Source organism: Haliotis cracherodii, unplaced genomic scaffold (assembly GCF_022045235.1).
Source record: "Haliotis cracherodii isolate W230 unplaced genomic scaffold, xgHalCrac1.p SCAF_6, whole genome shotgun sequence".
Taxonomy (NCBI): domain Eukaryota; kingdom Metazoa; phylum Mollusca; class Gastropoda; order Lepetellida; family Haliotidae; genus Haliotis; species Haliotis cracherodii.
In genome coordinates, this window is record NW_027266319.1 from 5,418,788 (window position 1) to 5,433,224 (window position 14,437).

The 14,437-nt window shown below is 40.9% G+C and overlaps 1 protein-coding gene across 1 annotated transcript; it reads left to right on the plus strand.

Moving 5' to 3' along the window:
* The first annotated feature begins 237 nt into the window (after window positions 1–237).
* On the plus strand, window positions 238–10,992 carry LOC139446841 (uncharacterized). Its single transcript, XM_071228186.1, has 11 exons — window positions 238–436; window positions 1,922–2,015; window positions 2,713–2,923; window positions 3,753–3,839; window positions 4,472–4,561; window positions 5,386–5,496; window positions 5,715–5,843; window positions 7,102–7,218; window positions 8,761–8,886; window positions 10,392–10,451; window positions 10,819–10,992. Exons 1-11 carry the CDS (start codon window positions 238–240, stop codon window positions 10,990–10,992), a joined length of 1,398 nt encoding a protein of 465 aa, XP_071084287.1.
* The last annotated feature ends 3,445 nt before the right edge of the window (window positions 10,993–14,437 follow it).

Below are 14,437 nucleotides of genomic sequence, written 5' to 3' on the forward strand. Positions count from 1 at the left end.
ACCGATATGCCGTTGACAGATATCAACATATACTAAGACATTGAGCGTGCAAATATTTTACGATCAATTTAGACATATACGGACATGTTGATACAGTATACTGCAGTCGTGATAGACCTGTTAAAATGTCGATAATCTTGTTTGTGTTTTCCAGTTGTTTACTTCGTCAAGGCAATGCGCACCTTCAGTCGGCATCACCGAATGATTGACAGGTGAATATCACGAGATACCATCACTATGACCTCATCGTGCACCAACCTCCCCCCTGCCGCCCTCAACGGCCGTATGGTGAGGAATGGCAACATCGTAGACTACTACTGTGCTGCGGGCTTCTCCATGACATCAGGTGACCCCCGGGCCACGTGTGTAAGCACTAACACCTGGTACCCAGACACGCCCCCTGTGTGTACCGTTATTAAGAATACTCCTGATGACGGTAGGTCGTGTGTTTAGTGTAGTTTCAAACTGCTTAATACAACACATACCGTGACTAACAGAGTGCATCCTCCCGAGGAAAGGAAGTTAACTGACCATAAAAGTCCAGTTTCCACCCTTGCCGATCTAGGATGGAATTATGGAGTTATATTTGGGCTGGACTAACAGTCCAATCAAAATCGGGTAAAGAAATCGACATCCGGTTCGTAAACTGCCATAAAGATTTCCGTCGACTGCAGAATTTGCAAAGCATGGGTACCGCCACCTCGGCGTCAACAGATATTTTCCAAATCTTTTCATGTTTTTAATGAAGGTGCTCACGTGGTTATATGCACTTTGCGAATTAAGACCCGTTTTATCACAATATAGATCTTGATTATCGATCAGGTCGTCTTGACTGGGCACCGCCATTTTGTTTGAACCAAATGCAAGTGATATGAAAAGTGGAATCTGATTGGTCAATAGGAGGGACATAGAAGGAACATAGCTCGTAACAGCCACTGGTGGCGCTACGATCGAGCCCAGAAAATCAAGCCTAGTTCGGCAATGGTGGAAACTGGACTTTTACAGTCAGTAAACTCCCTTGCCACGGGAAGATGAACAAATGTGTTTTTTAACGCTCTGTTGCCTGTTGTTGTCAAAGTTAATCAGCTGCTTATCACAACATGCCATGCATCTATACCGCTCATACCCGTGAAGAATACCCGGGGTAGAATAGGTCTTCAGCATCCCATGCTTGCTGTGAAAGGTGACCATGCTTGTCGTAAAAGGCGACGGGACCGGGTGGTCAGGCTCGCTGACTTGGTTGATGCATGTCATCGATCCCAATTGCGTGGATCGATGTTCATGCTGTCAATCACTGGATTGTCTGGTCCAGACTCGATTATTTACAGACCGCCGTCATATAGCTGGAATATTGCTGAGCGCGGCGTAAAACAACAAACCAAACCAAAACCAAACCAAATCTATACCGCTCATCACTTGTTTGTCGATAACGGTGTAAGAATCTACATCAACACGTCGCTATATGTAATAAACCAGAAGTTGTTATCCATAAAGTTGTACTTTTTTCTTATTTACTCATCAACTCCTGGAATGCTAATCAAACAGTTAGTGTTCTTTAGACGTCAACTAGTTTTGCCGAAGTTTGTCACGTTATCAGCAAAGCTCCTCCCACTGTACACTAAAGCCCGCTGTCAGTGTACGGGCTCTGTGAATGTCTGTACGCGTCACCTATCGGCAACAACATCGTTGTTTTTGTCACCATTTGGGGCCTTTTTCGCAAATTTAATCATCAAGCTATCATTAAATAGAAATACTTTAATAGAAATATGCACACAAAAATCTACGTTATATATTGTCGCTACTTTTCAACGCGTAAAATACTTTACAGGACTTACTTATTCTCCTTACAATGAAAGTTTATGTTAAATGTATGAATGCAAATACTATGCCATGCTGAGCGTAACTGTTGATTATGTTGCAGTTGTGCCGCTGTGGGTGCCTATCACGTGCGCCATTCTCCTCTCCCTCATCGTGGCGACCTGCCTCGCCCTCGCCTGCTACTATTGCTGCTGTCGGTACGCTCAATACACAGACACGTGGCACTTGCACCAACAGAAATAAGCAGGGAGCCCAGGGAAAGTCTAGCTTTATCTGACCCTCTCAAATAAATAAGTGAAATCAGTTAATTGGTTTGAAGGATTAGACATAGCTGCACTAACGAAAGGCTCGTACAAGGAATTCTTTCGAAGCGTGTAGTGTATAATTTTGAGAAAATTGGATTGAACTGTATATTAGGTTAAATGTTAACTAACAATAGAATGTCATTTGTATTCTAATATATTTCAATCAATTATGTATTAAAATGAAACAATATATGTATTACCTTTCCGTATGGAAACAGCAAAAGAACGTTTGAAATGGACGCTATTATATCTTTTACGGGCGCTTCTGGTATCGCTTACACAACGGACGTTTTTGACTATTCAAATATTTGTGAAAAACAAATACGTCATCAACACGTGGGCATATGAAATCTTTTAAGAGTGGACTTTTATATGAATACTCAGATCTTTAAAAAAAGATATGTTTTACGTATAATGTAAAGATACAGTAAGGACTATGCATATTTAATACACAAATAAAAATAACTCAATCAATGTTTGCAAAACGAATGTTTTTTTCCAAAAAGTGAATAACAAAGTGAGAATAGAAAATAAAATGTTTGTAAAAGAATGCAAAAATCCTAAATATTTGTAATGGCATTTTTTTTAGCGGAAGGTGTTGTGCTAACTATAACAGAATCAGAGCTTCCACGGCAGACATCCATGACGAAGGTTACCATGACAATAAGGGTTACTATGGCAGCCAGCAACACAGAGGAGATAGTTACTATTATGATGATAGATATACTTACACGAAAACTGATCCTGGGCGAAAATATGACGGGCCGTATATTATTCCTGTCAGTAACAGACAGCGCCAGGTACGTGTTGTGTGAAGCAATGCTTTTCTTGGTCGACTGATTTTTCAAATTAATTATCATAAAAATAAAATTGTGTTCTTTGTGGGAATTTGAGGGCAGAAATTACGAAAGCCTAATGACTTTGGTAGCATTAATGGGTTTTTTCAATCAAAGTTTCTCGTTATTTCAATTATTGTTTCGAAATATTGAATATTTTCTCGTTATTTCAAGTTTAACTCGAAATTACGATTTTATCGAAGCAACGAGAAAATAATTATATAAACGAGTAAATAACTGAAGTAACAAGAAAAAAATAGAAGTAACGAGAGAAAAACGAAATTTCGAGTTTGGGAAATAAATTTGAAATAGTGAGTGAGTGAGTTAAGGTTTATAGTCACATCGGCAATATTTCAGTCATATCGTGAAACTTGAAAGTTGAAATAACGAGAAAATAATCGAAATTACGAGAAAAATAATCGAACAAACGAGAGAAAAATTGAAATTACAAAATTATGATCGAAATAACGAGAAAAAACTCGAAATTTCGAGAAAATAAACAAATGATTGCAATAACGAGAAATTTCTATTTAGAAATAAATACTCATACTACCAAAGTGGCACCATTACGACTTCGTTAGAAATAAGTCCAAAGATTAAAAGCATGCTGATTAAAAACAAGTGAAATGAAATTTAGTGCTTTGTGTGGTCTGGTTAAATGTTTGAGATCGTAAACCAACTGCGTGGATAGGGGATCATGAGCGGGTTTGCACATGATGCCGTGATATAAATAGTTGGGATGTTGTTGACAGTGGTGTAAGTAACATACACTTTATCTGATTTTCTTTCACAGTATCCCCCGAACAGATCATACGTAGAGTATGTAACAAAGGAACCCCAAAAGCCGAAACCAAAACAGTACGGTCACGTCCCTGCTAAGGTATGTATGCGTTAGGTGAGAGTTCATGTTCACCTCGGACTCTGAAGATAATCACAGCGGAAGCTCAATCTCTTAAAAAACAACTTTTAATTTAATTAAATATTGAAGCGTTCAAAATTCTCGGTATGAGGAAGCACAGAATTCGTTCCTGCGTTTCTGTATCTCGAAAACGAACGTGAACAGGCAGTCCCGAATGAAGAATAATAAAGGTCGTGCAATGTTACATATTTAACACGCTATGGTTTCTGAATGACAAGGCATCAACACTCAAAAAGATACACTGTTAGGAAAATATGTGTTTTTTGTATGGTTTTCTTTTGTTCGGAGCGATATTCCGATTTAGGGACGGGTGGTACAGAAACGAAGCTGATTTGTTTGGGAAAACTGATGTCTAATTGGCTTTTAAACATGCTCTTCTTTAATTTTAATTGGATTGTCAACGTTCACGCACGGTTCGCCTGACGTGACCTTCCATGCATGGTTTGTCAGACTGACGGCATGAGGCATCGAAGTTTTTTGTTAACGAGATTGAATGGACGCAAATACGATCAGTATCAGCTGTTGGGAACATTTCTGAGCTGCCGTTATCCGTAAAGATAGGCTCAATTTATATTGAAGGACTTTCCCCGCAGGTGCGAACCTCGCCCACATCCACTACCCCACGTGTTGATGTTGTCCACGTGGTCCAGCTAGCCAATGGTCAACTCGTCCCAATGGACAAGGTACAGTCACGGACAGATATAGCGTCTTCGGACATGTTTGAGTCGATGTTTTACAATCAGCAGTTTGTTTGTGACTTCAGACGTCAATGTGTCAAATATGTATGTGTCAACGTGTATGTGTTCATCTGATTGTGTCAACACGTTGACACATGCGATGAACATATACACGTAGACACATACATGTGAACATATACACGTTGACACATACATGTGAACATATACTCGTTGACACATGCAGGTGAACATATACACGTTGACACATGCAGGTGAACATATACACGTTGACATATATAGGTGAACATTTACACGTTGACACATGCATGTGAACATATACACGTTTACACAAACATGTAAACATATACACGTTAACACATGCAGGTGAACATATACACGTTGACACATGCAGGTGAATATATACACGTTGACACATGCAGGTGAACATATACACGTTGACACATACAGGTGAACATATTCACGTTTACACATACAGGTGAACATATTCACGTTTACACATACATGTGAACATATACACGTTGACACATGCAGGTGAACATATACACGTTTACACGTGCATGTGAACATATACACGTTGACATTTGCATGTGAACATATACACGTTGACATATACAGGTGAACATATACACGTTGACACATGCAGGTGACCTTATACACGTTGACATACAGGTGAACATATACACGTTGACACATACAGGTGAACATATTCACGTTGACATACAGGTGAACATATACACGTTGACATATACAGGTGAACATATATACATATACCTCAGTGAGACAGTGACAATCTCTCCCGTGTTTTCCAGTATCTGAGGGAGCACCCCGGGGCTCGCCTTGAGACCCTGGGGGATCGGGACGTGGTGTATGTCCCGGCAACCAGGACTGACACTAAACCCAGGCAAGCATGGAAGGCTAATGTAAGTAGTATATTTACAATTAAACCCTACTGACCCGGAAACCCTGCATTCCGGGCGATTACAATTTGAAACTCGCATACATTTAAAGATCCACTTGTACATCGTTAATTGATAACCATGAAAGGCAATCCTTAATTCTTTACCATGAATCGTGTTTAGGCACAAAATATCTACATCATTTAGGAAAGGTTTGCTCTTTTTCTTTCCTGTCTCTTTAGAACAAGAGGACTCCCCCGCCTCCCGTTGTAACTTCACGAGAATACAACTCCAAAGACCCCGTCGTTGTCACGGTGATGAACGACCTGAACTACAACCACCCTCAACACGAGGACAAGAAACAGAAAGGGGTACGAAGATGCTATGATCACCTGGATCAGAAGCCCGTCTAAGAGTATTTAAAGCGGGAAGGAGTCTATTCCGCCTATGATCGGTGTATCATAGTCTATTGCTGTTGTAGCGCTAGAAAGGAGCACTGACCCCTGGACTAAACTTCCTGCTCCTCATACTGGTATATGTCATGGCCGCATATGCTATACCCAAACAGGGGCGTTCGGGTAGCCTAGTGGTTAAAGCGTTCGCTCGTCACGCCGAAGATCCGGGTTCGAATCCCGACATGGGTACAATGTGTGAAGCCCATTTCTGGTGTCCCCCGTCGTGATATTGCTGGAATATTGCTAAAAGCGGCGTGAAACCAAACTCACTCACTCACTTACTAAGCCAAAACAACGAGGGTGCAAGCATCATCCAGTGGTACTAGGCGTCACTCGTTGTGCAGAGTTGCCTCCCGTAACTGCCAGGATCCGCTGATATCTTGATACCCGTGCCCGGGGATTTCCCCAGTGGAAAAGCTATACCATCTACGTCACTTTGGTGTGTTTGTTGGTTGTTAAACGCCACACTCAGCAATATCCCAGGTATATGATAGCTGTCTGTAAATAATTATGTCTGGACCAGATCATCCAGTGATTGACATAATGACCATCGATATGCACATTTGGGATACCATGAAATGCATCAACTACATCAGCGAGCCTGACCACCCGATCCTGTCAGTCACCTTATATGTAGTTGAAGACAAATTCTTACACGGATATTTATTGGCCGCATCACATCAGACTTTCGTCTCACATCAAGCTGATACGCCCTTATATACCTGACACTCGTGAAGATCCGGGTTAGAACAGAAACCCATGCTTGCTGTTGAAGGCGACTATGCTTGCTGTTGAAGGCGACTATGCTTGCTGTTGAAGGCGACTATGCTTGCTGTTGAAGGCGACTATGCTGTCGTAAGAGGCGACTAACCGGATCGGCTTGTCAGGCTCGCTGACTTGGTCGATGCATGTCATCGTATCCCAATTGCATAGATCGATACCATGATGTCAATCACTGGATTGTCTGGTCCAGACTCGATTATTTACAGACCGCCGTCATATTGCTGAGTGCGGCGTTAAACAATAAAAAGCTAAAACAAACAAATGACCTAAATTACCTGAAATGTGGTGTTCAAAACATATGACTTAAACACTTATCTGAGTCGTAACATGTGACCCATTTTAACACAAAAACATAATTACGTGAAAAGAATTTATCAAATGTCACATTCAGGCCAGCAAGAAGATCCCCCACCAACAACAACAGCCGACCCAGGTGGGCGTGGTCAACACAAAGACAGGCGTGGCTGGGCGAACACGGGAAGAAGGGGTGAAACCAGAGAGAGACAAGGTATGGCATCATTAGTGATACATTCTATGTTTTGGTTAATGGAGGTGTCTGTTTGCATTGTAGATTTGATCTTACCAGGGTGTTGATGTAGTTCTGATCGTTCTGGTTCTTGAATTATCTCCCCTTTGATCCTCCCTGACTGGAGACTTCACAAAATACACTATAAATAGATGTGCACATCATCATAAACCTCCAGGTTTTCCCTAGTTTGTCTGTGTGTTTGTTTGTTTGTTTGTGTCCAAAGTGATCCGCGGGCAATGTTTGAATTATTACGGATTTTTGTCACAAACGTGGGGTTAGTGGAAAATGAAACAAAAGTGCAGTGATATATTGTTTTGGGGTGACATCGTAAAAGTTTGATCGGTCGGAAGAAATAAAACATGAAATAAAATAAAGGCGACAAACCCATTTCAACGATCACAGGAGGTCTTTAATAAGAGCAAACTCAACTGTACGATTGCAACTATAATATAAGCATGAAAAAGTGATGATACCAAGTGTTCGTACTAGAAACGTACGGATTTGAACGCGTTTCTTTGAGACGAGAGTTACTTCTCTACCTATATCGATCTCCCTTTGAGAACCTTTATTCTAACTGCAATCTCATTACAATAAGATCTTAGTTTTCGCTACCGCTAAACAAAGACCTGAGGACATTCAATTACGGGTCACGTAAGAACGACTTTTCGCGAACTTTGACCGACCAATGAAATGACAGACAAGAAATCGACATTAGCCAATCAGAAGGCAGCTTTCTCGAGCTTTACGACACTAGTTTCAAACTGGCGACTACGCTTCGAAACATATTTTGACGTATTATCGATTTAAAAAATGAAAACTGATAAAAAGAACGTTCTGGAATGGCTTATAGATGCCATAGATTGTATGGATATAATCACAAAACCCGTAACTGTCGTTCGGAATACCCTCTGTTAAATAGTTCGAGGTTGCATGATTAGGAAACACATTCCGACTGTCATTTTCATGATCTGGTAAGCGACGCTCTGATTGGTTGGATGAAAGGTCGTTCTAACGTGACCCGTAATGGGATGTCCTCAGATCTTTGTTTAGCGATAGCGAGAACTAAGATCTAATTTTAATGAGATTGTTCTTACCGAAACATAAAAACATGGCTGAAGGTGAAAACACGGGGTTTGGGTGAGGAGTGGGCGGTTCGTTATGGAAACAGGACGCCAAGCCTGTTTTAAACACAAAGGACTGTATTTTCTGTTAGTCGTGTACGTGGTAGGTGGCTGCCATTTTGGTACATACGGAAATTAGCGAATGGCGAAGGAAACGAAATAGAGTATAACAAAGGTTAAACTAAGCAACGAAACGAAATTAAGCCAGTGGGCTCAAAAAGGCTTTCTGACAAGAAAGAAATATTAATACTGATGAACGTTAACAAATAATTTTAAACCACACTCAAGCAGTTTGATGGGCGGCTTGGTGAACCAGGTAATGCCTTTTACAGAAATGCTTGGGTGTGTAAAGTGTAGAAATACAAATTTAAGTTCTTATATAATAACGCTCGACTTTCAGAAGGATAAAACTTCTAAAGAAGTGGAAGAAAACAAATCGAAAGTCAGCAACGACGATCCTCCCGACGGAGACACCAAGGACAGCAGCAACTCCAAGAAAGACGACGACGACGATAGTATCATTAATGTAGGCAAATGACAGTATATTCCAAATAATCAACTTCAATGTGTATACATCTCCCGGGGGCAATTAAGCGTGTCCACAAGCCTATATCAGAGTCCAGTTGCCATTTCAAATCTACCTGTCTGTGCTAATATATGATTGGACTATCGCACATATCGGGAGTCCAACCGGAGAACGTTTTACAAAATCAACATCCGGGTTCCGAAACGTGGTTGCTGCTATGACCACAGCCTTCCCCTAACGAATGTACTATAAAATTATTCCAAGAAATAAGTGGAGATAGTTATTCTCAAAGTTTTCAATCGAAGTGACCGACATTCAGTGCTATTTGTAGGCGAGCCAGGCAGAGCGTTTTACGTCACTGCGATGAGCAGTTTGACTTGATACTGTGTCGTATGTATGACTCTATTATTGTAAGAGCGAAATGCGGGAGTAATTAGTATCTCTGTACTGTAGTAATCTGTCATTTTATTTGTTAGTCAGGGTTGAAATCTCAACTTATTTTGGTATCCGATCGACCAGGTCGTCTGCTGTGGTAGCCATTATGTGAAGCCAACAGTGGGTGAGTGGGTTGGGTTTAACGCCTCTTTTAACAGTATTCCAGTTATATCGCGGCGTGCCAGCTTAATGTGGGAGGAAAGCCCGAAGTGATGCAGGTCTCAGACGTTTAGCACTTCGGTGAAACCCACGAGCACGGGTATGGTGCTGACAAACCTAGAAACATACTCGGGGCGAACCGGGATTCGTTCCCTCAATTATAGGTTTCTGCCGTGCCCAAGGGACGCAACTCTGCGCAACGGATCGCGGCGACTTAGACGACTGGGCCACCCTTGCCCCCGTGAAGCCAGGAACAGCGATTTGATTGAATGTCGTGTTTTCACCCCATGGACACAACTCGTGTTCTACATGGAGTGGCGCCACGATCAAGGAAAGTAGGCTTGAACTGGCAAAGGTGAAAACTAGGCTTTGATAGAGGCTAATGGACACTCTTGCCTCGAGAAATTGATGCATATCTTTATAAACACGCTTATATCATCACAATGTATGCAATTAAGACGTATATGTCTGTGTGTGCAATGTCAACATATAAAATAACTTAATCGAACTGTTTGCTGAGGCAAGGTTTCCCTTGGACATGTTTTATTCTAATATTTAATGAGTTCATACATTACGGACCCGTGAAGATCCGGGATAGAATAGGTCTTCAGCAACCCATGCTTGCCATGGCGACTTTGCTTGTCGTAAAAGGCGACAAACGGGATCCGGTGGCCAGGCTCGCTGACTTGGTTGATGCATGTCATCGTATCCAAATTGCGTGGATCGATGGTCATGATGTCAATCACTGGATTGTCTGGTCAAGACTCGATTATTTACAGACCGCCGTCCTATAGCTGGAATATTGCTGAGTGCGGCGTTAAACAACACGCAAACAAACAAACATACATAACGTTTAGTTAAGCTATAGTTAGTTGCGAGTAGGCTGTTGACCCGTGCAATTTTCATCCTAGAATGAATCAGAACCTGGAGAGCCAATCAGAGCGCAGTACCTCAGATCCGGTAGCAACCTGGTATGTTCCACCTATATTACCGTAACCATGGCAATAAAATGATCTCTAAATATCTTAACTTGTTCGTTCGTTATCAGAGACGACTAACGACATCCAACTTCGTTGTATATATGCTGTAATCAAATTGGTTGAAAGGCACTACTTATAAGTTGACGGATGACAAGGTAGACCAAACTTTATGGATAACAACTTCTTTAATACTGTGAAAAAGCGACGTTTCGGTATAGATCCTTATACGTCGCTTTTCACAGTATTAAAGAAGTTGTTATCCATAAAATTGTGTCTACCGTGTTATGCTGTAATCGACTTGTATGTTTGTTGTAATCGATAGCAGGGTTGACACTGACTTGCCTCCCCTTGCTTCCAGGACTTTGACCTTGACCTGGAAACTACCAACACTCCACCCAATGCTACCAAGCCCGAATTCAAGAGACACGCCTTCGCCGTGCTGGATTACAACAGGGCAAGACGGGCCAAGGAATTCCCTGCGTGGAGACCCCACATCAACCCGGTCCGGAACATCAACACCAGCACCCAGTGATGAAGATGCTGCGGGGGCTTCCGGCGGAACATCGGGGAACGGAACATCATGATAACTAAAAGCTAACATCAATATGTGAAACTCATCTTATACATCCCATGATAGTTGTGCGGCACATCTTCCCCTTGAATCCGCGGACTGCATGACACCGTACATACATTAATAAAAGTGCCGTTAGTCCTTATGTGCGCAGGTAAGAATTGGAAAGAACCTACGAATCTCTAAGGATTTAATATTTGAACCAGATAAAGACCATCTTGCGCAAATGACATCATTAGAAATATTTGCCAGACGTATTAGGGGACCAATGAGGTGATTTTCGGTGGGAGACTGATTAGTTGGTTTGATATCACATTTGTAAATGTTTAGGACTCAATTATTTTGTCAAACATAAACAGGCGCTCAATTATTTTTTAATAGATATGAAAAACGAACTATGTTCTTTGGACGCTTGTTTATACATTTACTTTCTGTCCAGTGCGAGGTGTTCATGAACAAATTCAGTTGATAATTGTTTGTAGCATTACATCAGGTTTGGAGGATGATTTGAAGATATTTGTTTCAGTATTTATTTCAGTGAGTGAATGAGTGAGTGAGTTGGATTCGTTGTTTCAATGAACAATGTTTCTCTTGGGAAACGGACCTAAGGGTAGGGAAAAGATATTCGAAAGGGTATGTAAAGTAGCAGACTTATGTGTTTGTCCTATGACCAAAACTAACCTGAGGAGCAAGGGAAACAATACCTCTCAGTAGACTTTGTTATATGTTTGAGTTTCAATTGAAAATATCTCAAGTTAGCTATAATATCAAAAATATTATCTGTACAGGCGTATAGTCAGCAATAAAAAAATACGTCTATATGGTTATATTTTTTAAAATATAATTTGATTTAAAACTTTTGCAAGTCAAAAGAAACATTAGTACAATCCACAACTGCTGATAATATTAGACATCTCATCTTTGAAAATCAATACATTTGCATTTTCGCCACACGTTTACATTTCCAACATTATAGGAGTCACATGGTTGCAAATTAATTTCTTCATTCAACCTATTTATTTTAACAAAATTGCCCAGCCACAGATTACTTTTTTGCCAAACAATTGCAGCAATGAGTGATGGTTAAGTAGACATTAAATTTAACAACAGTTCTTTCAATTTTCAATTACATATAAAACAAAACTCGGTATAGTTTCTGTTGCCCCTCAGTTTAGTCAAGTTTCCAGAATGTACAGCACGACATATATACGCATGTTTTAGTTTATTATCATGACACGATAAACCTGTGATGCCGTCTGTTGTTTTGGCGGTTTCTTGTATTCGTAGTGGCCTCTGATGGTCCTTATTGTACGGTTCAACGTCTTTGATGTTGTTTACAAACGTTTTAATGACTTTTACCTGAAGTGGGTCACTACTAACGTTATAATAGCCTTATGTCTGGCATGTGGTGCATTATAGCAATGATATGTGTTGATGTGTACGCAGGTTTATGTTTGAGACAAGCGTCAAATGTATGCTTTGTGGTTTGGTATATTGCTACGTTTTCAAGGACAAATCTTTATATTAGAGGCATCTAACTGTAAATTGTAATTACAAACCTCTCCATATTGTTTTAGTGTTGTGTTTATAAATACCAAAAACATTCCGGCGCGAATTGTAGATGTTGCGTAGAAATCTCGCCGCGAAAGCTGTCAAAGTTGACTCGCTGAAAATTCGGTCTAATGTCTGTGAACCAAAATTAATTTTGTCTATCTTTTTCTCACTTGGGATATTTGAAAAATCATTTTATATATACAAAATCAGCTTTGGTTTATTGTCCGACGTATTGCCCAATCAATAAATGTATCATTGTTATCGACAAGCAATCTGTGATAGTCGTCAGTTGTATTTTAATAAAAAGAAATAGTGTTTGCGAATGTGTTTTGTTATCCACCGTAATGCTCTGTCTGCAAGACTTGACTTGTAAACGCTATTCCCTCTTTCATCTGAAATAGCAATCATCGAAAATTGTATGTATATATACGAAACGTGCTGAGGTTGAGTCAGGTTGGAGCATTGATGAGACAATTGACCTATCACCTGTGGAAATGAATGGCCGGTGTTCAGAAATATAGGTCCGGGAGCCCATGGTACACAGGCATGGCGGATCTTGTTTTTTCAAGATTCAATGACCCCGTCAACCGAAGTACCAGTCATGGGGTGTTTCAGTGTACTCTATCATGGTTTTCGGCTTGATCAAAGGGGTTGCCAGTCATCTGGCAAGACATTCCATTTAGAGCCGACGGCGTTAACTGGCAGTAAATGAATAATGAATGTAGAATTATGAATTTTACTCACAAACCTTAAAACACATTTGTTTATAGACATTGTTATACTTAATATTTGTAGTTTTCCGTAGCACCATCTTTCTACGTGATGGAAATTACGTCAAGCACTTATATGGAACTAGACTCGGACTGTTTTAAAATATTAAACTTGCTTCAGCTTTCACTCCACTGTTATAAGGTGTATCAATCTGGCAATTGATGATAAGCCTAGTTACAAAGTGAGTGAGTGAGTGGGTTGGGTTTGACGCCGCTTTTAACAGTATTACAGCTATATCGCGGCGTGTCAGCTTATGTGGGAGGAAAGCCCAAAGTGATGCAGGTCTCAGACGTTTAGCACTTCGGTGAAAGCCACGAGCACGGTTATGGTGCTGACAAACCTAGAAACATAATCGGGGTGAACCGGGATTCGAACCCACAATCATAGGTTTCTGGCGTGTCCAAGGGACGCAACTCTGCACAGCGAATCGCGGCGCCTAAGACGACTGGGCCACCCGTGCCCCCCTAGATACAGAGAGTCAATGAGTCAGTCACACACATGGCACTAGTGACAACGTCATGCTGAAGATGGGTACCAGGAAGTGGGGCATTGTGACGCTTAAACAGTACGTGATATCATATCTTTATGACCCGTGCTTGCTTCTGTGTCCTCTGAACTGAAGCGGAGGAACGATGGCAAAGCTCAGTTTGCTTCCCAAGTCACCATGCAAGCTATCTCACTAAAATCAGATCTCAGTTCTCACTACCGCTAAACTAAGATCTGAGGACATCCCATTAAGGGTCACGTCAGAACGACCTTTCATCGGAGCGTTCCTTACCAGATCAGGAAAGTGATAGTCGGAATGTGTTTTCTAATTATGCAACCCCGAAAATGGTTTTCCGAACGACAGTTACAAGCTTTACGACTGAATCCATACAATCTAGACCATCTATTAGCCATTCAAGATGTTCTTTTGTTCAGTTTTCAATTTTTTAATCGAGCATTTGTCAGTAAATGTTTCGAAACGTCGTCGCAAGTTTGAAACTAGTGCCGTAAAACACGAGAAAGCTGCCTTCTGATTGGTTAATGGCGACTTCTTGTCAGTCATTCCATTGGTCGGTCAAAGTTCGCGAAAGGTCGG

What these genes read in the sequence shown, in the direction of transcription:
- LOC139446841 (XM_071228186.1), top strand. Translation starts at nt 238, where the DNA reads ATGACCTCATCGTGCACCAACCTCCCCCCTGCCGCCCTCAACGGCCGT. An exon ending in TCAGTAACAGACAGCGCCAG is followed by an intron (nt 2,924 to 3,752) that starts GTACGTGTTGTG and finishes TTTCTTTCACAG; the next exon opens with TATCCCCCGAACAGATCATA. An exon ending in TCAGATCCGGTAGCAACCTG is followed by an intron (nt 10,452 to 10,818) that starts GTATGTTCCACC and finishes CCTTGCTTCCAG; the next exon opens with GACTTTGACCTTGACCTGGA.